We start from the raw sequence: 25637 nt of genomic DNA, 5'->3' as shown, positions 1-25637 counted from the left end.
CCAGGCTCCAGGTTATTTCATATATTATAATAGAATGAAAATATTAATAATTAATAATAAAAGAACAGTTTGTCTTGCCACTGAAAAGCGGGTGATCAACCTTCGCAAACAGATCATTGATCATTCTCAGGAAACAGATCTGGCGATCTTTAAAGATGATATATTTTATGAATATTTAATTAATTTTTAAAAAAATTCTTCTTCTTTCGGCTGCTCCCGTTGGGAGCCGCCGCAGCAGATCATCTGCCTCCAATACCTTCTGTTCTGCGCATCTTCCTCCCTTACACCAGCCGCCTGCATGTCCTCCCTCACCACATCTCTTGCCTGGCAGCTCCATCCTCAGAATCCTTCTCCCAATGTAACTCTCATCTCTCCTACACACGTGTCCAAACCATCTCAATCTGGCCTCTCTCATTTTTTCACCAAACTGTCCAACCTGAGCTGTCCCTCTAATGTACTCATTCTTAATCCTGTCCATCCTTGTCACTCCCAATGAAAATCTCAACATCCTCAACTCTGGCACCTCCAGTTCAGCCACCTGCCTTTTTGTCAGTGCCACCGTCTCTAAACCGTTCAACATAGCGGGTCTCACTACCGTCCTGTAGACCTTTCACTTCACTCTTGCTGGAAGCCTTCTGTCACAGATCACTCCACCCACTCCACCCTGCCTGTACTCTCTTCTTCACCTCTCTCCCGCACTCTCCGCTGCTTTAGATGGTCGACCCCAAGTAACTCCCACCAACTCATCAGCTTTCTCCACTCTCTAATGCATGCCTCCACTTCTCCAGGCTCTCCTCAACCTGCTCCCTACTCTCGCTACAGATCACAATGTCATCCGCAAACATCATAGTCCACGGAGACTCCTGCCTGATTTCATTTGTTAACCTGTCCATCACCATTGCAAACAAGAAAGGACTCAGAGCTCATCCTTGATGCAATCCCACCTCTACTTTGAATGCCTTCGTCACACCTACTGCACACCTTACTACTGTCTGACTGCCCTCATACATATCCTGTACCACTCTTACGTACTTCTCTGCCACCCTTGACTTCCTCATGCAATACCACACTTCCTCGCTCAGCACCCTATCATATGCTTTCTCTAAATCCACAAAGACGCAGTGCAACTCCCTCTGGCCTTCCCTGTACTTTTCCATCAGCATTCTTAAAGCAAACATTGCATCTGTAGTACTCTTTCCTGGCATGAAACCATACGGCCACTCGCTGATCCCCACCTCTCCTCTTAACCTAGCCTCCACTACCCTTTCCCATAGCTTCATGCTGTGGCTGATCAACTTTATTCCCCTGTAGTTAATACAGCTCTGTACGTCTCCCTTATTCCACTCCACTCCTCCGGCATCCTCTCCCTTTCCAAGATGGTGTTAAACAGTCTCGTTAGGAAGGCCACTGCTATCTGTCTACTTTCTTCATCCCTCTGACCATCCCATTTCTTTTTTACCAAACTCTTCTGCTCTATGCCCTCCTGTACTCATTCCACCACCAAGAGTCCTTGTCTTCCTTCCTCTTCCTGCATGATACACCGAGTACCTTCTTTGCCGTCTCCCTCACCACTTCTGCGGTTGTTTCTCAGTCATCTGGAAACTGTTCATTCCCACCTATTGCCTGCCTTACCTCTTCCCTAAATTGCATGCAACACTCCTCCTTTTTCAACTTCCACCATTTTATCTTTGGCTCTTCTTTCACTCCCTTCTTCTTCTTGGCCTCCAGAGTCATCCTACAGACCACCATCCGATGCTGCCTAGCAACACACTCCTCTACCACCGCTTTGCAGTCACTAATCTCTTTGAGATTGCACCTCCTGCATAAGATGAAGTCCACCTGTGTGCACCTTCCTTCACTCTTGTATGCCACCCTGTGTTCCTCTCTCTTCTTGAAATATGTATTCACAACAGCCAATTCCAGCCTTTTGGCGAAATCCACCACCATCTACCCATCATCTTCTCGTCACCTATGTCTCTGATCCCTCCGCCAACATGCCCATTGAGATCTGCTCCAATGACCACTCTCTCTCCCCCTTGGGGATGCTCTCCACCACTACATCCAACTCACTAAAGAATTCTTCTTTCTCTTCCATCTCACACACAACTTGGGGAGCATATGCACTGACCACATTCATTATCACCCCATCAATTTCCAGCTTCATGCTCATCACTCTGTCCGACACTCTCGTCACCTCCAAGACACTCTTGACATATTCTTCCTTCAAGACTAACCCTACCCCAATTTTCCTGCCATCCACTCCATGGTAGAACAGTTTGTACCCGGCTCCGATACTCCTGGCCTTACTCCCCTTCCACCTGGTCTCTTGTACACATAGTACATCTACCTTCCTTCTCTCCATCAAGTCAGCCAGCACTCTCTCTTTACCCTTCATAGTGCCAACGTTCAAAGTTCCTACTCTCAACTCTACTGTCCTACCCTTCTTCCTCTCCTGCCGTCTCCGGACACGCCTTCCCCCTCTTCTTCTTTTTTTTCAGTAGCACAAATTCCACTGGCACCCTGTTGGCTAACAGCACCAGTGGCGGTCGTTGTTAACCCTGGCCTCAACCAATCCGGTATGGAAATCAGATTTGTTGTCCGCATGTTTGATTTGGCATGGTTCTTACGCCGGATGCCCTTCCTGACGCAACCCTCTCTATTCATCCGGGCTTGGGACCGGCACTGATGATACACTGGCTTGTGGCTTCCTATATACTTCACGTAAAACAAATATAATCCATTTTCAACATGATCTTTATTCATTAAAATATAATATAATCTTAGTCTCAGTCATTGTCTAATATGCCAGGATCATATAATTCAAATATAATGTCGGCTCTGGCTCTGAGGCAGTTTAAGTTTTCTTCTAAAGTGAGAACAAACTCAAGTAAGAAACATATTGTTGGGTACCAAATTTTTTGCTAAAACCATGCGTACGCACAATTTAGTACATACGCAAATAGTGCCCAATGAATTTATGTTCAGGTTAAGTACCACATTTTAAAATCATTTATTTTCTATTTAGATGTTTTATACAAAACCATAATTCAGTCACATATGTATCTGGAAAAACATAGCTTTTCTAGTTTGTATGCCCTGAATATGTGTTTTAGTGAGTGATTTGTTTGTGACGACAAAGTCTATTACATCCACATGCAAATATATTTTTTCAATATACAGGTGCTCTCACTCCCCATCCAGCTGAACAGGTTGTGTTGGTGAGTGTTTCACACTTTTTCAGTAACTATCTGACTTCTGAGTGCTAGTAGAGCCCCTCCCTTGGTTTCTAGAGATGGAATGTAACTAGTTACAAATACTCTCATTACAGTACTTGAGTACATTTCCCCCTGTAATGGTACTTACAAAAAATAACTATTTTTAAATTAGTTATTTTCTAACAAAGTATGGTACTGCACCATTTCTAATTATGATAACTATCTATTTGTTTTAACATTAGTATGTTTAGTCTCTCAACAAACTTGAATTAGTCACGGGAACATTTTTAAAGATTTGAATTCTGGAGCCAAACTAAACAAAGCCTTTCCTTGTCTCCGTTTAAATGTCATCTGCAGTTTGGTGCAATCTTCTAATGTGTGCACAAAATAAAAATGTCTTATTGATTCATTATGTTGTCTATGTTATTTACAAATGGGTTATAGCTAATGTTGTCTCAAAAACATTTTGTTTCCACAAATTCATGACCCTCCACCTCTGCTTGTTTCTCATTGAGGGAGATGTCACTCCAGCTAAGCTCTGTCTCTGGGGTGGTAATCAATTTGTACTTAGAAATTGAGAAAACTTGAATAAAACATGTCTACAAACCGTTGAGGAAAGAAAAGCAGGGAGAGAGATGTCTTTGTTAAGCGATAGTTGACTCAATGAGGTTTATTTTTTTTCCTCTAAAGAACAAATCTCCTCTTCTTTCTCTTTCGGCTGCTCCTGTTAGGGGTCGCCACAGCAGATCATCTGCCTCCAATACCTTCTGTTCTGCGCATCTTCCTCCCTTACACCAACCGCCTGCATGTCCTCCCTCACCACACCCACAAACCTTCTCTTTGGCCTTCCTCTTTTCCTCTTGCCTGGCAGCTCCATCCTCGGCATCCTTCTCCCAATGTAACTCTCATCTCTCCTACACACGTGTCCAAACCATCTCAATCTGTCCTCTCTCACTTTTTCACCAAACTGTCCAACCTGAGCTGTCCCTCTAATGTACTCATTCTTAATCCTGTCCATCCTTGTCACTCTCAAGGAAAATATCAACATCCTCCACTCTGCCACCTCCAGTTCAGCCACCTGCCTTTTTGTCAGTGCCTCCACCTCTAAACCCTACAACATAGCTGGTCTCACTAATGTACCCATTCTTAATCCTGTCCATCCTTGTCACTCCCAATGAAAATCTCAACATCCTCAACTCTGCCAAAGAACAAATGTGACCTAACTTAGTCCTGGACTTGCTAGAAAGTTACCCCAATCACCAACCTCCCTGTCCTCGTTTTTTCCCAGTCCGCTGTAAATTTCCCTTCTTGGTGTCACAGAAGCACACTGTAGAATTTCTAGCTGATAAATGCTGCCACCTTCTGACCAATGTGAGCCCTACAACTGGCTTCTCAGTAACAGTTCCACAAGTGTTTAAACCCAGGGCAGATAGAATTGCTGTAAAGTGTCCAGTGGTGCTGTCTAGACTGGCTCATTATGCACCATATTTCTACAGCATCTATTGGGCTTAGGCTCTGTTATAGTCGCAGTCAAACCTCTCCACCCTAAGACCTGTGTTTTGTGCCGAATGGCTGTGAGGAGATGCCTCGTGACACGTCACCAGAAAATATCTGTTTAGTCAGGTCAATAATAGCTGTGCGTGTGTGTGTGTGTGTGTGTGTGTGTGTGTGTGTGTGTGTGTGTGTGTGTGTGTGTGTGTGTGTGTGTGTGTGTGTGTGTGTGTGTGTGTGTGTGTGTGTGTGTGTGTGTGTGTGTGTGTGTGTGTGTACGTGGGCTCCTATCTCCTAGTAACCCTAGCCCCACTGCGCACAGGTGAGGGGGATCTCAATATAGCCATGTGGCCAGCTGGAGCTGTCTATTTAAACTTGGGTTGGTGGGAGCTTTGAAAGGGCAGGGTGGGTTCAGTGGGCACGAGAAAAAGGGGGAGGGGGGAGATGATGGACAGGTGTGTGAGGAAGAGGAGATGAGGAGCTTAAGGGCAATGGGGGAGGGAAGGCAGGATATTTAGCCAGGAAAATATATCAAGGGGTTTAGTGAACTTTTGCCTTGGAAAACAAGGGCTGACGAAAAATCTAAAATGGTCAAAAGTAGGAAAGAAGAAAGTACAACACCCACAGATGGAGAGAGGTTGTACGATCAGAGATTGTGGCAGTTACGCTTGCCACACTCCACCAAGTGGCGTTTTCAGGGCCCACCGACACAAAGACACAGGCAATGCTGTCGAAAACACACCCGTTTTATTTTAGAGAGTGGCAAGGTGGAACAATTCCGAAGCAGGTGGAAAGCATGTCATGACAAGGGCTTCTCTCCTGTGTGTGTGTGGGGATGGGGCTTTTACCGTTGCTTGTTGATTGGTCTGACAAGCAACAGGCGTTCAGCCACCCTGGTCCCGGGCCCAATTACCTAGACCCAACACAGGTGTGGCTACTTCAACCACACCACCCCCACCGCACAGCGATTGAAGGGAGGGATAGTGTAAGTAGAGGAAGGTACAGGGTCGATGTTTATTGAGGGAGTAGACTATTTTGGAGTGAGGATGATAAAAGGGGCATAATAGGTAAAGGTAAAATTTGTCAGAGATGACAATTTGTCATTTTCTCAGAGATCTTAGTGGTTTCATTCAGCTTCATAATCTTTGCATTTCCGCAACCCAAGGTAGTATTGAAAATACTATGTGCTAGAGGTACCACTTTTATACTATATATAACACTAGTATTAGTAATGTTTCTCTTGCTTTTGCTTGTCTTTTGCAAGGTGCTGCAGAATCTCTGGTCAATTACACCTATAGTAGTTATTTGTAGTTACTTCCAATCCTTGTGCAAGCCACCCACAGAAGAACCTTCAATAATGATGACTTCTTGAAAGTTTTTATGACCCAAGGGACATATAAAACCAATTTCAGCTTTTTTTCTTTCCCACCCATGAGATTTCCAAACGGTTTGGTCATGGTTACAGCACAGTCTTTGCTTTTAAAGGCAGAGGAAGACCTGATTTGCCCTTCATCAGTTAGAACTACAGAAAGGCAGTGACCGGTATCGCCTTGACCTCCAAACAACGGGCACCAGAGAAATATTAGTTATATTAGTTGAAGCAATCATAATTGACCCTTTTTATAGGCTTCCGAGTAATGAATCAACTTCCTGTAAAGTGGGCCACAAGGATGTTGTCTGCCTATGGAGTTGTCAGTTTTTTAGATATACTGACCTATACTTAGTTATACCCTCCCCTCATGAGACATACACAGGCCATAGAAAAGCTGTTTTTGACAATGACCGCTGACCTCTAGTGCCCTGATTTCCGCTCTAAGATTCCAATCACCCGCCCTCCTTTTTCTTTCACTTTTTTTGTTTTCGTTCTTATTTTTTAATGCCATCTTTATTACTGTACTCACTTTAATCTTGGTCCAATTCAGATGACGTGTTTTACTACACAAAGTTTATGTTTACAGGCCTAGCACCAGCTTTCAATTGGACAGCCTCCTAGCCCAGTAACTGCTCTTAAGTGTTCTTAAAAAAGACTCGTAATCTAAAAGCTTGCCCTGCTGTGCAAAATGTAATTTGACGAATGCTCAATATGAATACGTTTTTACTTCACGTAAAATGGTAATAGGTAGGTAGGTAATAATCTTGTTTGCTTGGTGGTTTGTTTAGTTCGCATTTTTGTAGTCCATTTGAGCAGCTTACAGCATGTTTATTGTACATGATTGTACAGCCAATATATATTTGAATAAAATGATGACCAGGTAAACATACTGAGGGGTTCTAGTTTCAGGGTCTGATATCACTTTTTGCTTCCGGCATGTTATGCAACTGGGGTCAGGGGTCTCTGGTTGGTTGGTGACCAGAAGCCATTGGGTGATAGGGCTACTCCGGCACACACTGCATTGATTTTTTGCCATAGTGTGCCATTTTATTTGTTTTTTCTTTTTTATTTAGGACACAAAAGACTTCCACTCAAGTACGACGCTCATTGGGATTTCAATGAGAAAGACTTGACCAGTTTTTGTAACCCCAGGATTTCAGCTCCGGGATGTGCTTTTCTTCTCCTTGCTAATATTCAAGTTTATTTGGAGAACATGACACAAACAAGGGAAAAAAGAAAACATCAGACAATGTCATGTAATCAGGAGGGCTTAGCATAGAAAGACACGCTTAAATTTCGTATTAACTGCTGATGACAGCAATTTGGCCCTGAGCTTAGATGTCCAGAACTAAAACCATTAGGGTGAGCCGCAGCTTGTAGACATGAAGGGGAGAAGCTCTGATCCAGACTCCAGCATCCCGTGATTTTCTCTGAGCTCTGTATTTCCTCAGTGATAAATATCTGCCTCTAACTGATACAGCACTACTGAGCTGCAGGTGTGTGACTTTGTGTGTGTGTGAGTATTAGTGTGTTGGAGACAGAGGGGGATTTTGGGAACATTTAGAGCCCTAAGCAACTCGTAATTTGCTTTTCCTCTCAGTATTTATGGCTGATGTAAGCACACACTGTTACAGTATGGACAAACACACACACACTTAAAGCTACACAAATTATACACACATTCTCATTACTGATGCACGTTGGACAAGACATCCTCGCATACCTGCGCACACGTGAAGAACTTTAACAAACGAAAACACACGCTCACATGCACAAGTACACACGTGAACCTGTCGGGAAGCAGGATTATCCCTGCCAGTGTACGGTTGGGACATTATCTGCAGCAATGGGGGGATCAGAGTCCCGATTCCTTTTCCCCTCTCTCGTTAAAGTGAAGAGTGCTTTGCACGGGGACGCTGCATCCTGCATATTTAAAGCACTGTAATACGTGTGTTTGCACACAGACACACACACACACGCACACAGACACACACTTATCTGTGGAATGTGTTTGTAGTAAACATTCCTTCATGCCCAGTGTCCTGTTATAGAGGTATGCTGACACACAAACAAATAAACAAACATATACGCGCAGCACACCTCATTTCATCCGTGTGGATTCAGAGCCCTAGCATGAGGACAAGGGAAGCAGCCTGTTTCACTTAATACTAGCTGACAGAAAAGAAGGGGGGGGGGGCCTTAGCGGTTTCACCTTGAAAGGGCGCTGCCACCCCTGCTAATGCTGTGTCATGTCATTTGATTTCACCCCTGACAGCATGTCAAGTGATGGGGAAACAAGTGAAACCTGTGATATGAAACAGTTTCTTGAGCTGCGGAGGGAAGCTGGCTACAAGGCATAGGTATTATGAATATGGGGGATGTGCCCATCCCACCCCAATCTTCAATGATGGTAATTTTTTCAAGATTTTTTTTAATGGTTTTTATGGAAATGGAAGGAGGTCTGAAATGGATTAAGCCGGCCTTACTCCTCAATTCACAAACACATCCGATAGTCGGACCCTCCCCCCTAGTGGTCGTTAAATTACCTGTGTCTGGATCTTGCATCACAAAATACAGTATGTTAGGTAAAAAGGGGGGTGCTCTGTCTTCTCCTTTTGTATAGTGGTTTCAAAGTGTTGAAATAATCAAAAATACACACAATTCATTCATAAAATAAAGATTTATTAATAGTGAAAACGGTTAACGTTAATTGCATCATTATTTTACACAAGTATGTAACTTATTTACTTTATTTTAAGGCCAGTTCCAATAAAGAAAATAGTAATTTCCGGTCATACTGCCAGATCTTGAGTTGAAAACTTTGAACGTGTCCTGGAGCCTCGATCAAATGCGTAAATCTCGCACCCCAAGAAGATCAGAGCTTTTGCAGATGCGGAATCCAACTTGCCATTGAAATGAATGGCCTTCCGGTTTGTTGTTGTCATTTGTCGGATTCAGTGTAAAGTTGCTTTAGACTGCTGGCGAAATTATGCAAATGGGGGCACCCTCAAATCCAGGTGAACAGGGGAGGGCTGCCCTGTAACGTGCCTGGATGCACAGTGCATGCACCGTGTGTCTGTGCTGTTGCTGTAACCAGTGGGGCTCACACAGCTGCAGACTCACCATGTTTACACCGCCGTGCTGAGATCATAGGTGCAAAGTGAGAAATATTTAGTGAGTAGGGAGGTGGGGGGCTCTTCTCTACAGGCCCCTCCTGCACGCCTGCTCGTGTCTGTCAACCGTCCGAAATGACTGAGCGCAGCAACAGCTGTGACAGACTGCTTGATCAAGGATTCACCGTTGTCTGACAAACACACGCACACACACAGCCACTGACGCACACTTCCTGGTCAGCTAATCCTCCTGCTCTAGATGCAGCAGTACCCTGTTTTAAGCTGCACTGTGGCAGTCATAGGCCTTTTTTTCCTGCCAGAGTGAACTAATTTCACTTTTTTGTATTGTTATTCCTTCATTTTTTTTCTCTGTACGTCTCGTGGACTTTATTATGGACCAGTCAATTGCATCTTTACAGACTTCCAACAAAAAAATTGGAATGCTATGCCAAAGAAAGGACATCTCTTCCAGTTGGGCTTGAACTAAGAGCTTGAGGAGTTTTTTTTTTTTTTATGATGGTGCGATGAGGACATATGCTCTTTCTTTGGATGTGTCATGAATGTGTCTTACAGTTTTATTTTTATCGAAAGATCACCATCTAACACTATACAACCACTCTTCATTTTGAGGTAAATCTAGAAAAAACTTTGGTTGTGGCATTTTGTGACCGAAATTATTTTTGATTACAAAAATATTGCAAGTATTGGGATGGGACGAGATCATCCAATAATCTGGTAACACAAACTGAAACTTTTGAAGATTTTTTTTTCTCTCCCATTCTTGGCCCTTGTGCCTCTTGATTGGCGTGGATACCTCTTCACCAGGATCTGCTCATTCAAAAACAATTGATCAACTCCACGCACCCAACCATGCTGGAACCGCCATCGCACCTCTGCATTGAGCCTGCCCCCTTTAGGCCTCAGCCAATTGGAAGCGGCATGGATAAGAGGGCCATACGGTTTGAGTTGAAGCGCCAGGCCTGCCAGAGCCTCAGGAAAGGTGGGATACCTACTGTGTGCGCCATGTCTCTCACACACGTGTACAACCTGGAGAACGTGTATGCTGTTGACAAATATTTGGGACAATATCATGTCTTCTATTTGTTTGTTGTCTGAATGAGTGAATGGTGATTCATGCGATACAGATACAGTCATCTTTTCATCTGTTGACAGTCCGGCCCGGGAATAAAATACCAAGATGGTGATTTTCCTTTTCATTGTCACCCTAATCTTAGCCAAGTCTGTTTCCCAAAGTACAAACACACCAGGAATTTGACTTTCCCGTTTGTTGTTCCCTAGCTTGCAGGCTAGCTAGATAAAGAGTAGGGTTATACCACATTTTACATACTTCTTCATACTTTCACGATGGCAACCTGATTGGCCAAAGTTGCATTCTAAATCTTTCCTAAACTCCTTTAACCACAGCTGTATTTTATTGTTTGCTGTGTCAGCTGTCACTGTAACAAGTAGCTAGTTATCATTCATTTGTGTAATTCTTTCGGCTGAAGTAGACTTCTGGAGGAACCCTTGTTTCTGCCTGTAATTGGTATTTTCTTAAAAAAAAACTATTATATATTTAAGATGTTCTTTTAGTGTGATTATGGGCACTTGGGTACATCTCATGCTTTGCAGACCCATAATCACAATAGAGAACAGCATCATCTTGTTTAGATGTCATATATTTATTTGCACAGTGCTTTGTCTTGGAAAAATCTGTTAAGGATGCAATGTTAGTTCCAGTGTTGCAATGTGGCACACCAAAAAAGTGTGTTGTGGACTACATATGTATATTTGATATTTATAGTTTTTTTATTTTTAATACATTTGCAAATGTTAGGTTGGTAAGATTCAAACAACAAATATACTTTAATGCTTGGACAGCGGTTTGCCATTGGTAGATATCAGACACTCCACTATTTCAGAAATCTCTTCAGAGATATTTGTCTTCCAAAACAGGCCGCCCGGCTGTCACTACGAGTATTCTAGAAACAAAGCGAGATAATCTTTGAGAAGAGCTTTGCTGTTGTACAAATTCCTGTTGGTAGCCAATTATTCGCTCGGCACTTCCAAATTTCATAGAAGGAAATATTGAATACAAAGTGCAGATATTGCTAAAACTCGGTCGACATGGTTTTAAAACTCAGAAGGACTCCAACGGCCTTGGTGGTAGAGTGTTGTACAGATCCTATTTTTTACCGCACTGAGGTGCTAAGTGGGCCTGATACCCTCTGGCCTGACTACATCTGGGACTGAGCCAGCCACGACACCGTACACGCAACGTGCCATGAGTCCATGAACTTGGAAAGTGGCGACTCCGGCTGCAGAAGCAACAGGTTCCTCAGATTAGAGGAGTCGGACTGAGAGCCGGGCTGACTTAGTCGGGGATGTTATCTGAGAACTGCACAAGACTTACCAGAGACGTCTACAGTGTCATTCTATAGGGAACATGTTAAAAAGTAGTGTAGCTAGACATGGATCATGAGGATATTGATTTTGATATGAGACATGAGAAATTATTTTGAAGGGGTTTCCTATTGACTACATTGTAATTCATCTCTAATTCATCTCCCTAGCCTTGACATATTGAAACAGGGTAAGCACTCCTACTGATGTCAAGTGAATCTACATTACTCGGTGTTAAAAACAGACATGGTGGTGTTTGCTAGCCAGCCCATACAGAATAACCCTTTCAGTCTTTAACAGTTACTAATTATCGCCCCTATGTGATATGCAAGCACTTTTCAAACATTCTCTTAATGGAAAACAGGGATGCAGTAAATAATCAAACATAAATACAACTTCTCTTTCTCTGGTTTCAGAGCCATTATCTTTCTGATTATACGGCACTCTTCTGTAACAAATTATAGCTCAAAGGCGAAGCAATCATTTATTCTGCCTCTTTGAATGGTGTTCCCGGTGCTGTTAAAATGTCTTGGCAGCGGGACCTACATCAAATACTATTAAAAGCATCATCCAAGTCACAGGGCTCTAAAATATTTTTTTATGAACACATCCTGCGTCATACAAGAACCAGAAATATCAGTCCCCGCTTTAGCATTTCCTAGAGGCAGCCGTGCATTGTAGCGGAGTGGAGGAAGGTTTAACTGGCTCTTATGGATTGGCATTTGTGCAACGGGCACATCTTCCCAGAATAGATTCCATATCAGCACCTTGCATCACTTGGCTGTCATCTTGTGGCACGCATTACAGATCGCTCAGCTTGAAAGGAAATGTTTGTGGGCGTGTGTGTTTGTGTGAATGTCGCTCTGATGCATATTTTTTTTTCAGTTGAAATTTTGCCCGCTGCCACAGGGCGGTAGCATCAGTGCCATCCTATGTCAGCTGTGGCCCATATCACAGCGATCGCAGATAAGGGGATTAATGTCTTTTAGTCAAGGGTGCCACACATAAACATAACCTTGAGAACCTGGTTAGCAGGTTGCTAATATACCACTACAAGAACATAGAGCTTATACTGTATATAGATATAGACATAGCATAGTTGTTTTTTTTAATCAGATGTGAGAAAAAGTAATGGATGCAATGAGAATGAGTATAAAAACATCTTAAGGTACGTCATCTATATAAAAGAGAGAGAGAGACAGAGAAAGAACAAACCATAGAGTGAATTTTCTCCAAAAACATACTTTGCGTGTTTGTTCAGCGATTTCGGCACATGGAGAGAAGATTGTGCACTTTGTTTGTTTTGGAAGATAGAAATAACACCCGAGGGACTGAAGAATGGGGGGGGGGGGGACAAAACCCAAAACATGGGGAAAAGAAAATAATTTTATTTTTTTGTCGTTGGTACCCGAGATATCCAAAAATGCAAATAATAACATTCATACAAAAACATACTGTAAGCTGTGTCTCACAGTTGAGTTAATATAACCAAGAGGTCCCAGATCAAACCATATTAGTTTACAGTACTGTAATGCATTATGGACACTATGGATGCAAAGTTAATCTAGTGTGTAAATATTGCTGGCAAAAAGCTGAAGATCTTCGGTGAATGCGATTGAATACAAAATCATAGCAACATGACAGCAGAGCAAACAAAAAAGCATCAGAAGGTGAGGAAAGAGAGAGAGATTTGAACAAAGTTTTAATGATAATTACCTGACGTTGCACTGACTGATATGTCGTCCAACTCTCCTCATAGGCCTTCATGACATCTTATCATATTTTTAGTCGGTTTTCGTTTCTGTAGCCTCAAAACTGAGTTGTGCCGAATTGTTTATGGAGAAAATAAATTGATGATTTTCAGTGCATCTGGAAAGTATTCACACCCCTTCACTTTCCCCACATTTTGTTATGTAACAGCCTTATTCCAAAATGGATTAAATTCCTTTTTTTCCTCATCAATCTACACACAATACCCCATAATGACAAAGCGAAACATTTTTTTTTAAATTTTTGCAAATGTATTAAAAATCAAAAAACCTGAAATATCGCATACATATGTACATATGTTCAGCTCTGTCAGGTTAGATGGGGAGCGTCGCTGCACAGCTATTTTCAGGTATTTCAAAAGATGTTCATTCGGGTTCAAGTCTGGGCTCTGGCTGGGCCACTCAAAGGACATTCACAGACTTGTCCGGAAGCCACTCCTTCGTCATCTTGGCTGTGTGCTTAGGGTTGGGCCTAAGCACACAGCCTGGGCCTTTGCCCCAGTCCTGAGCGCTCTGGAGCAGGTTTTCATCAAGGATTTCTCGGTACTTTGCTCCGTTCATCTTTCCCTCGATCCTGACTGGTCTCCCAGTTCCAGCCTCTGTAAAACATCCCCACAGCATGATGCTGCCACCTCCATGCTTCACCATAGGGATGGTATTAGCCAAGTGATGAGAGGTGCCTGGTTTCCTCCAGACGTGACACTTGGCATTCAGGCCAAAGTGTTCAATCTTGGTTTCATCAGATCAGAGAATCTTGTTTCTCATGGTCTGAGAGTCCTTTAGGTGCCTTCTGGCAAACTCCAAGAGGGCTGTCATGTGCCTTTTACTGAGTAGAGACTTCCGTCTGGCCACTCTACGATAACGGCTTGATTGGTGGAGTGCTGCAGAGATTGTTGTCCTTCTGGAAGTTCTCCCATCTCCACAGAGGAACGCTGGTGCTCTGTCAGAGTGACCATCAGGTTCTTGGTCACCTCCCTGACCAAGGCCCTTCTCTCCCAATTGCCCAGTTTGGCTGGGCGGCCAACTCTAGGTTGAGTGCTGGTGGTTCCAAACTTCTTCCATTTACGAAAGATGGAGACCTGTGCTCTTCGGGACCTTCAATGCTGCAGAAATTTTTTTGTACCCTTCCCCAGATCTGTGCCTCGATACAATCCTGCCATGGAGGTCGACAGACAACTCATTTGACTTCATGGCTTGGTTTCTGCTCTGACAAGCACTGTCAACAGTGGGACCTTATAGAGATACAGTATGTGTGGCTTTCCAAATCATCTCCGATCAATGGAATTTACTACAGGTGGACTCCAATCAAGTTGTAGAAACATCTCAAGGATGATCAGTGGAAACAGGATGCTCCTGAGCTCAATTTTGAGTGTCATAGCAAAGGGTGTGAATACATATGTATATTTGATATTTATAGTTTTTTTATTTTTAATACATTTGCAAAAATTTCTAAATTTCTAAAAAAACCTTTTTCGCTTTGTCATTATGGGGTATTGTGTGTAGATTGATGAGAGAAAAAAAAAAGGAATTTAATCCATTTTGAATAAGGCTGTTACATAACAAAATGTGGGGAAAGTGAAGGGGTGTGAATACTTTCTGGATGCACTGTAAATCACCTGCTGATTGGTAAGAAGAGACAAAGATGAGCTAAGGTGTCCTCCAAAGTCAGCGAAGTACCCAGGAGGGAAAGATGACTTACAGTGTAGCTTTGAGATGTTACTGTACGGGAACCCTTGGGTCGCTGGTCATCGACAGCCTCAGCTTCTCCGAAAAAGAGACCAGAGCTCATGCTGCCTGTTGCCCTTAAGGCAATGGAGAGAGCATGAGAAGTTTAGAAAACATGAGAGAAGCACAGAACTTCAATGGGGTCTTCAGAAAAATGTTCTGGTGGCTCTAAGCTTGTGACTTAAGGTCCTTTTAAGTAGTGGGTGGAAATCCAGTCATGACATGATGACGGTTTCCTCAATCCTCTTTAGAGTGAATGGAAAATGGATGAGGCTTTTATTGTGACATAACTGGGTATTATTTGACTATCACTACCTATTTTCACCGCGAGAAGGTAGGCACAGCCAGGAACTAGACTGAGCTGACAACTTCAGATCGCACCCGCATTAGCACTCGATAGAGAAGTAAACGCAGTGTCAATCAACTACAACGAGCCACGTAAAATAATGTGCAAACTGTGGGCAGAAACATGTGTCACGAGAAAACTGAATTTTAATCATTTTAGTTTCAATTTGAATTGCTTAAGTAATTGCATAAAAATTTAATTTGAATTGTTTAACTTGAATAATCGCAAAACTGAATCTGAATGGCATCATTTGAAATTGAGTTTATTAGTTTGGAAATGGATTCCAATAAACTTGAAACTGAATGTAATATTGTGAAATTGAATTAATTTGCTCTGAAACTGTATTTGATCCTCACTGAAAATTCATTCAGTTTTCACAATTCAAATTCAGTTCTTGCGATGCAATTTGAGTTTACTGAGACACACACCCGGGTGGTTGAGGGAGAGCAATCGAGTGCAGATTCCGGAAGGGAACTTCCCATTCATTCACTCCATTGATGTTTCAGGAAATCCATATGAAGAGATTTAAGCCTGGAACCAAGCCAATTAATGACGGGATGAATTGTGATCATAAAACATTTTGATTCGGAGCAAAAATTAAAAATTGAAAAAACGAAAATAATAAAAAAGGCAAAGGTACAAGACTGTCTACATAATTATTATGAGAGTGAAGGAACTACTCATCCCATAAACCATTGCGAATGATACCTTTCCAATGACTTCCAACCTAAAGTATCGTTTAGCGCACTTCTTCTTGAGTTAAGCCTTTATCATTATTATAGTGTTTGTATTGTTAATAGTAGTGTTGAAATCATGGTTGCTCTGTGGTAAACGTAATGTCAATTATTCCATGGTAACAGCGAGCTGCACCAATCAGAGAGGTCGCTGTTTCACTTTAGGATTGAAGGTAGCGAACTACTTCTCCATGACACCTTGAATAAAACATGTATTTTCTTAAAAAACAAGGTTGATATCATACAGACTTGTGGTTTCTACTGAAGCATTTACCATCATTTCACAACCTCATGTCGTGGTACGCCTGCCTTGGATGGTTACGACATTATGGATAATAATCAAAACCTCGATTCAGAATATGAATGGGATTTTCACTACTTAACAGTGCGTTTCTCTATTGTCGTTACAGTACGTGAAAAGGAGTTCCGTGAATCTGCACTCAATTGCTCTTCCTCAGTCACCCGGATGTGTGTCTCCGTGAACTGAAATAGAATTTGAATTACGAGAATTAAATTTGAAAATGTGAGAACTTAATTCATTTTCAGTGAGGATCAAATACAGTTCCAGAGCAAATTATTCATTTCACAATATTACAATATTACATTCAGTTTGAAATTTATTGGAATACAGTTCCAAACTAATAAATTCAATTTCAAATCATCCTATTCAGATTCAGTTTTTCAATGCAATTATTCAAGTTAAACAATACAAATTCAAATGATGTGATTCAAATTCAGTTTTTTAATGCAATTTTTCAAGTTGAGCAATTCAAATTCAAATATAAATGTTTCAAATTCAATTCTTGTGACACACATTTCTGCCCATACCAGACCCTTTAGCATTTATGTCACTCTTATCCCGTCACGTTTGTTAGATTTTACAAACTGACTGCAGTACCCGGCGTAGATGAAGACTGACGAAGGCTGAGGTGTAGAATATGAACTGAAACCTTCTGTGATATAGCAATACATATGGCGGCATTTGCAGGCAGCGCCGGTGTAGATCTTTTTGGATTATTAACTTTAGTTGTTTTTTTTCCCCTTTGTTTAATAGACGCAGGATTGCATGTCTGACAAGGGAGTTCAATTAAAACCTTGAAACTGAGGCCCTGTTTAGAAAACAGCCAAAATATTTGAGCGTGAGTAATAAAACCAGTCTGTTTTTTCCTCTGTCCTTCACAGAAAATAGATTAATACCGCTAATTGGTTTTTGCTTTATATAGACGCCAGTTTGTCAAGAGCCGACAATTGTTAAAAAAAGATTTTTTTCTGTGGGGGCTTAACTAGGCCGTTTTTCAGTGGCTGTGTTTTTTTTAAATATAATTCCTGGAATCATGTGTGACGTTCATCTCTGAAAGTTGTTTTCTGTCCTCAGAGAGTCAATGGTGGATAAAAAAAGACACATTTAATAGAGAAGAGCCATTGTTTAGATTATATTTTGTCGGAAGATAAAACATATATTACATACATGCACTGATCAGCCACATTAAAATCACCACTCTAGGGTTGCGGTTATCGGTGTTCCGGGTGTTCAGGTGTACACCGATTACATTACTTGCCCACTGTCCTCACTGTCATTTTTTTTTTTTTATATATTGTGAAGGAAATTCTTCCGCAATGATCGGTGAGGTTAATCTGCCCGCTACAAGAAGACAAAACTGAGAATATCCAAGATTATTTATTCTGCAGAATAAAGAGAAAGATTCAGTACTGCTCCAAAGCAGCGCTGGGATCAATCTACTATCACAGAGAAAGACAGGAGGCTTTATACAGGAGAACAGGGTGTGGTTTGGGTCAGAGGTCTCCAACGGGTCTGCGCCCACCCCCCCAACTGTCTTCCTGGGTGCCCCCCCCTTCCTAGACAAGGGAAATAACAGGTACTTGCAACTTTGACCAGGCAGAATGGGGGGGGGGGACAGACACAAATGTTTTCAAACCCCCTTTTGGAGGTAGAGGCCTTTGTCCTCATTCAAAATAGTTGATCGTAATCATTTTTCCCCTCACAATATATAGAAATAAGACCCAAATAATAACAATTTGTTAATCTTTCACATATCAGCGCCCACGTTTATCAAATGAAAAAAAAAAATTGTAATTTGTAAAAAACTTGTGAATACGAGTGTTATCAATACGTAGTCAGATACTGCAAAAGTGGAAGTGGCTGTTCATGCGCGTACAGCAGAGTAACTAACAACCACTAATATTGTGTCGGTCCCCCTTGTGCGGTCAAAACAGCTCTGATCTGTCGAGGCATGGACTCCACAAGACCTCTGAAGGTGTCCTGTGGTATCAGGCACCAAGACGTGAGCAGCAGATCCTTTAAGTCCTGTAAGTTGTGAGGTGGGGCCTCCATGGATCGGGCTTGTTGTTCTAGCACATCACACAGATGCTTGATCGGATCGGACCCTAACCCCGGCCATCCACATGATGGAGAAGAAAACGTGATTCATCAGACCAGGCCACCTCCTTCCATTGCTCCATGGTCCAGTTCTGACGCTCACGGGTCCATTGTCGGCACTTTTGGTGGTGAACAGTGGGGTCAGCATGGACACTCTGACCGGTCCCCATACGCAGCAAGCTGTGATGCACTGTGTGTTCTGACACCTTTCTATCAGAGCAGCATAATCTTTTTCAACAATTTGTACTACAGTGGCTCTTCTGTGGGATCGGACCAGACAGGTTAGACTTCGCTCCCCACGTGCATCAATGAGCCCTTGGGTGTCCATGACCCTGTCACCAGTTCACTGGTTGTCCTTCCTTGGACCACTTTCAGTAGGTACTAACCACTGCATACTAGGAAAACCCCCAAGACCTGCTGTTTTGGACATTCTGTGACCCAGCCATCTACCCACCACAATTTGGCCCTTGTCAAAGTGGCTCAGATCCTTACGCTTGCCCATTTTTCCTGCTTCCAACACATCAACTTCAAGAACTGACTGTTTACTTGCTGCCTCATACATCCCACCCCTTGACAGGTGCCATTGGAACAAGATGAGCAATGTTATTCACTTCACCTGTCAGTGGTTTTAATATTGTGATTGATCGGTGTGTGTATATATACAGATAAACATACGTATATATATTACATATACAGATGTATCAGTATATGAAAAAGCAGTTGAGGAAGACAAGTTTGCGTTGGTCCTACTCTTTCGTTTTACACAATAATAGACCGCATGTGCCCTATTGAGTTATTGATGAGGCTTTTAGCAATCAACATGTTCAAATGTCTTACTTGATTAAGGTCATCAATGGCGCAATTAGCCAACATTGGGTACTGTATCTATATCCTATGCCTTTGCATTCACCCAGTCATATGAAATGTACTCTGGAGAGCTTTGTGTGAGACTGCGTTACAGATGACATTTTTTGAGAAACAACTGGGTTCATCTGGTTTCTGGAGTCGCGTCGCTAAAATGCAAATTACCGAACACCTTTGTGAATCTTAACAAGCACAACCGCAGGTCCCATGAAAGCCTGCTATAAATAAGTTCACAGATCGGCGATGCCGTGCTCCGAACAGCGGGTGGCGCTTGTGTCTCTTTCTCTCTGCATTCTGATTCCTGGATGAGACGCACATGTGGGCGCCCCCTGACAGCCGTGTCGAAATTTCCTGCCCTCGCTATCTTTGAATCTCATTCGCTTTATCTGAGTCTGCCTCCATGTCTCCTATTGTCACCATCCTCCGGTGAAGAGGTGTCAGACTGCCGCAGGGTTTCATGAGACACTAGAAACAGGAAGTGGTGCACGGGCATGATTATTTCCCACTGTGTGTGTGTCTCAAACTTCTCTCAGCCTTGGGAATGGGAGTGAATGTGGATGAAGGCCACATCGACAGCTCTGCCACGGTAGATAAACACTCCTTTCCTGTTGCTTTTTAGATCTGACGGTACGACTTTCCTGTACACATTTTGTGCAAGGAGGAAACTTTGGTCATACGTTTCTCTGAAAGATAATCCAAAATAAAGCAGCACTTGTGTTGTTTTGATGTTTTTTGTTGTTCTTCACAACTTGGGTTAAGTCACCTTCATCTCACATGGCTGGCAAAGGCGCTCACACCAGTGGCCTCATTGGGGCCACAGACGAAGAAGATCAGAGATCAGGAAACAAGATATGAGGGCTGTTTTTTTTTGTTTTTTTTCTTTCTTTTTTTTTTTGCTGTTGTCTGTATTCCTCCTCGCTTTGCACAAACCTGATGCTCGTCCCTCTCTGTCTCTTCCCCCGATGTCCTCTGCAGTTCTCCAGCTAAAGCTCCAGCAGAGGAGGACCAGAGAGGAGCTGGTCAACCAGGGCATCATGCCTCGTGAGTAGAACCCTCGACTAGCACTAGCGTTTGTCGGCTTCGCTTTGCTGCGACATAGTGTGCCAGAAAGTGTCTTCTATTAAGTACCTATTTGAAGAACTAAATTAATTTGTCCCAATGTCATTACTACTTTTGACCAAATACGTCCATGGAGAGTCTTAAAAATGTAAAATATACAATGTCAGGGCTTTATTTATTCAATTTTTTTTCTATTGAGATGCCTACAGTTTTCCTGACAAAACTTCTGTCAATTCCAAAGGTTTAAGCAACTTTTAACCAATTTTCAAGATAAACTTGATTTTCTGCTGACTAGTGTCAAGCAATGTTAATCATTTGGCTTAATCTATGTCAGCCACGTCATTCTGCGTAACCCATGTTGCGCTAACTCGGTCCCCACAACAAGTTTCTGAAAGGATTTGGTTTCTGGTGAAGACGTAAGAAATGCCAGTTTCATTCTAGAAAGATATGAATCAAGGTCATTAGAAGAACCACCGCTATGAGCATCCGCTACCTTACCTGCACGGTATTCCATTTCACTCACTCCACCGTCACATACAGTAGACCAGATTTAATGTTATTAATTGTATTTGTGCTTCTAACCCGAGAACAATTAAAAGTTTCAGTAGCCTAAGATTTCAATGGTTAAAGTGTGAGTCTATCCAGGTTAATGTGTTTTGGTACATTTAAAATGGCAGCCGCTCATCATTGGACATTGTGCTTCAATAGAACTGTTACAATAGTCAAGTTTGCCATTCAACTGTTGAGTGGGTTCAGTTTTTTTAGTTTCAACACCAAAAGGGCCAATTCAGGCTTAAATGCTCATGTCAGTGTGGGCCATCTTAAATGTTTAATCTGTCATTCAAAAAAAGTATGAAATGTTGAATTATGACATTCAATCCTTCTTTTCCTAGTTTTATGGTGTGGACAGCAAATAGTTTCGCCTGTGTAGAGGGCTGATAAATGCTCTTTGGCTTCAATTTAAATTAATCATTGCTATTCAGAGAAATGCGTTTTGACGTGGCCCTTATTGGCAGTTTTATTATTTTTTTGGTTGCCGTCGGTCTGCATCGGAATGTGTTTGTGGTTTAAAAAAAAAAAAAAAAAAAAAGCTATGCTATTAGAGGAAGACATTATTATGCATGACAAACACATACTTGCTTACCCCCCCCCCACAACTCCACATTTATTCCTCCTCTATGTATAGTAACAAACGGACAAAGCGGTCCTTATCTGGGTCGACAGACCGCATCAACAATAACTGAGTCGGACCTCATTTAGTTGGAGAGTGACCGCTAAATGGACAGCCGCAAATTGAAACCTAACACTGTTGACGACGGGTGGATTAAGGCTGCCGTTGTGTTCCTATCTGCTTAATGACAGTTTATTTGTGTGTATGTGAGTGACAAAGAAAAGAGAGCGAGAGAGAGAAAGAAAGAGGGAAATGGAAAGAAAAAAAGAGTGCGACTGCCGTCTTGAGTGCAGTTTTCGAGTGTGACTGGGGCGCTTGTTCATATCGCAGCTCTTGTGTTTCTTGTCATTTTGCATTTCCTCTCATCTCTGCTCTCTATACACACACACACACACACACACACATACACATGACGCCGCGCGGCCGGTGTGAAGCTACGTGAGGAAGCTGCTCGGGTGGATTTGGAAGTTGTGACTTTTAAGGCCTTATTCAGGCCCTGCAGTTTAATCAAAGTAACATTGTGAAACCTAGACGGCCATGGTGTATCTCTCAAACATATTTTCGTACTGTGCGTACCGTATGGTGGCAAATCGGCTTCTGGAGAGATGTACACTGTCTTATATTGTATACGGTATTTAAATTCATTGTAGCCATGTCAGTGAGAATAGGAGTGGAAAAGAAGCGTATTTCACTCTGCATAGCTGTGTCATTTTTGCTTCACCACTGTTCTGACTCGTTCTAGCGCCAGTATACTCACGGAGGAGCAGAACTTTTTTGAGCAAAAAGATGAGTTGAGAACAAGAAGTCAGACAGAAAAACATTTCTGACGTCTTTGGTCCAAATATTGCGTGGTTGACTGCTGGGAGGAGATTCGGCAGGGCGGTTCTTCTTTGTCAAGTTCTGTATTGCCTTCTCTCTCTCTCTCTCTCTCTCTCTCTCTCTCTCTCTCGCTCAACTTCTCATTGACACCTTGGCTCGTACTTAACAACTCCGCATGTTTGCTCCTTAGCACCTTCGTACTCCTACTCCTTCTCTTCCTCCTCCTCCTCCTCCTCTTTTCTCCCTGCGTTTCATTCACGCCTCAGTATATGCTCCACATCTTTTTTTAATCACTCCTCTCACTTCGTTCTTGCCTTTTTTTAACTGAACAAAACGTGGCTGGTCATCCTTTGTAACTAACTTTCTAGCTGCAGTTTTCCCACCTGCTGCAATTCACCTCTCACATGTCGTACATCCACCCACTCCTCTTTCTCTTTCTTCACCCATTTTGTTCTCTTCCCCATCGTCTGTTTTCTCCCTCGCCTCATCTATTGTCCAGGATGTCCAATTCCCCAACTTCCTCTTGATCGTTTATTTGAGAGAAAAAGATTGCGCCACAGAGCAATACAATACAGTACATAGACCACAGATAGAAAGCACTACTGCCATACAATACACACGCTTCACCTTCCCTCCATCTCTCTCTCTCTCTCTCTCTCTGTCTCTCCCTGTTTCTCTCTGCCTCATTTCCCCCAACTGTCGAGCTCCTCTTTCTCCCCGTCGGAACATTTTTCTCTCAGGGCATTGGTCTTGCTCTTTTCTTACTCTCCCTCCATCACCCCTCTCTCCATCCATCTCTCTTTTCCCCGTGGACCTGCTATGTCTTATGTAACTTTCCAGGCGACAGGGCCCTTCCCTGCAGGCCGGCAGAACTTCTGCCAGCCACACACACCAGGGATGAAATAAGGAAGTAATATCTCATATTTCATTGTTCTTTCTTTTTTTGCCGAATGGGTAGATCTAGATACACGACGAGATTAGTGGTGGATTTTGAAAATCTGAAAGAGTTTCAGAAATAGCACTTTTTTTGTTGCAAAAGTAACCCTTACTAATCTCACATTTTGCAGGTGCTCACAAATGAAGAAAAAATCCTGCATAAAATCCTAGCCTTTCCAATATGTGTCACTGCTGCTCTTGCTACTGTGAGTTCCTGAATCAAGCACTTTATGCCGTTCTGCATTCCCAGGGCTGTTTCTTTGGTGGGGCTTAACACTGGCCTCCTTCTGTCTTTACCATGACCTTTATTGAGAGCAGAAGCTGCGCCCTTTCTAGTGGTGGCCTAGAAGGAATGACCCGTCTTCTTATATCAACCATGTAAGTAACCTTAGGTGTGCAGCATAGATAATAAGATAAGAATGCAGTGGCCAGGCTAATGACGAGTCTTAGCCAAGAGCTGGATATTATCCGTGGCCAGAAGTCTTGTTCATGTTATCACATGACTTTGTCATACACTGACCCTGACCAGAGGCTGAAGAACATTTCGAAAACCTTGGCCTCAAGTTGTGGTGCAGTGCTTGTAGATGGGGTGAGGGGAAATGTGTTTATAAACAAATAACGTGGTTTCTAAAGACGGAGGACACAAGAAGGGCATTTAATTTACAAACATGAATATTTTGGTGTATTTTTTAGGTCAAGTCAAGCTGAGGAAATTTGAATCAAAAGACAGTTTATTGGAAAATCTGTTCCGTGATTCCTTGAAAAAAGTAAGCTATGGTCCCTCAATGTTTCAGACCGAGCCGTCTGCCACTAGACTGCTCGTCGGCTCTCGAGCGGTGATGGCGGCCAATCGTGCAGATAAAGGGGTCATTTCTCTCTGACCAGCTCCCGCCAGTCTACCCAGGAACGCCTCTTCCATCTTCATCCTCTCTTTCTATCTCATCCCTCTCTAGCTCACTCCCTTGTGGTGCTTCCCCCTCTTGGACTTCTCCCGCCTCTATTAGGCAGCATCTTTATCATCCATCCATCCATCCATTCATCCATCCATCCATCCGTCCAACCCTCGACCTCCCCTCCTCCATACTGCACTGATCCTTCCACGAATCTCGCTTTCCCCCGCTCATTCTTTCCATCCTGTTTCTTTCTTACCCTCCGGCTGACTGACAAGTGGGTTCATGCCACTTCCAGGAGGCCAAACAGAGGTGAGAGGTCAGAGAGGGTTTCCCTCCCAAGGGTGAGTGCGGGTCTTTGGTCACGTGGGAGTACAGACGTGTGCATTCACATGTGTGTGGAAGGGATGTGGCGATGCTCAACAACGTGAACTCAGGCTTGAGCCTGCACTGTCGTCCTGCCACAGGCTGGCTAACCCATTGGGTCAAACATGTGTGTATTTGTGTGTGGGTGCATTCGTGTGTATGAATGTGTGTTTGCTTGAATCTATGTGTCTGGTTTTGTCTAGCAACATTTTCACATGCATTGTTTTTGCTTTCATGACTTCATAAGGTAAGACGTCGGCCCATTGGTGAAAGTTATTCCACTTTTGGGTGGATGATACGGGGACCAGAATCTTTTTTGTGCTATCCTGTTTGTGTAAACAACATGGTACATTACAATACTAGTTATTTCATGTTTTAAAGTCACATTTTCTATCAACGTAAATCTGCCTGGAAAGGAGGAGACTGTGTCTGACCCTAGAATTAGCAAAGCCGTCTCGACTAAAATACGAGAGTATTTAAATGACATTGTGGTGTGGGGATGGTGTAGTTTGAGCAGCTACACCTGACCTGGATCTAGAAAATTGGGGACCTAGGATCAGAGTGGCTGCATACCTGTTGCTCGTTGGTTTGTCTAACGAGCAACAGGTAAAACCCCCATCCCCACACTCACTCAGGAGAGGAGCCCTTGTCATGACACGTGTCTATCTGCTCCTGGGCTAATTCCAACTAGCCTTCTCTCTACAATAAACTGGTGTCTACAACCTCGTCGTCTGTGTCTCTGTGCCGGAGGTCCCTGAACATGCCACTTGGGTGGTGTGTGGGAGGTGAAACTGCCACAGACATGATTTAATCTTGCCCTCTGACTAGATATTGATATTGGTGTTTCTTGATGTGTGGTGGTGTGTCTTGGTTGGTAGATCGGTCCACTTTAAGTTTTGACCACAACTTTTACTCATAACTGGGGATTTGGGACGGGTTGGGATGCAGTAACAGTGATTGGCAAGG

General features: G+C 42.8%; 1 protein-coding gene across 1 annotated transcript in view; it reads left to right on the top strand.

The window, feature by feature from the left end:
* Nucleotides 1–25637, top strand: part of LOC307236965 (myocardin-related transcription factor A-like) — a 64343-nt gene that overhangs the window by 17368 nt on the left and 21338 nt on the right. The window contains exon 3 of the mRNA XM_080009560.1: nucleotides 20406–20471. Within this exon, the coding sequence (XP_079865686.1) occupies nucleotides 20406–20471 (66 nt within the window). The remainder of the gene's footprint in view (nucleotides 1–20405; nucleotides 20472–25637) is intronic.

The sequence above is a fragment of the Zeus faber genome, assembly GCF_960531495.2.
Source record: "Zeus faber genome assembly, chromosome: 11".
NCBI lineage: Eukaryota > Metazoa > Chordata > Actinopteri > Zeiformes > Zeidae > Zeus > Zeus faber.
This window is presented reverse-complemented; position numbering and strand designations above follow the sequence as displayed.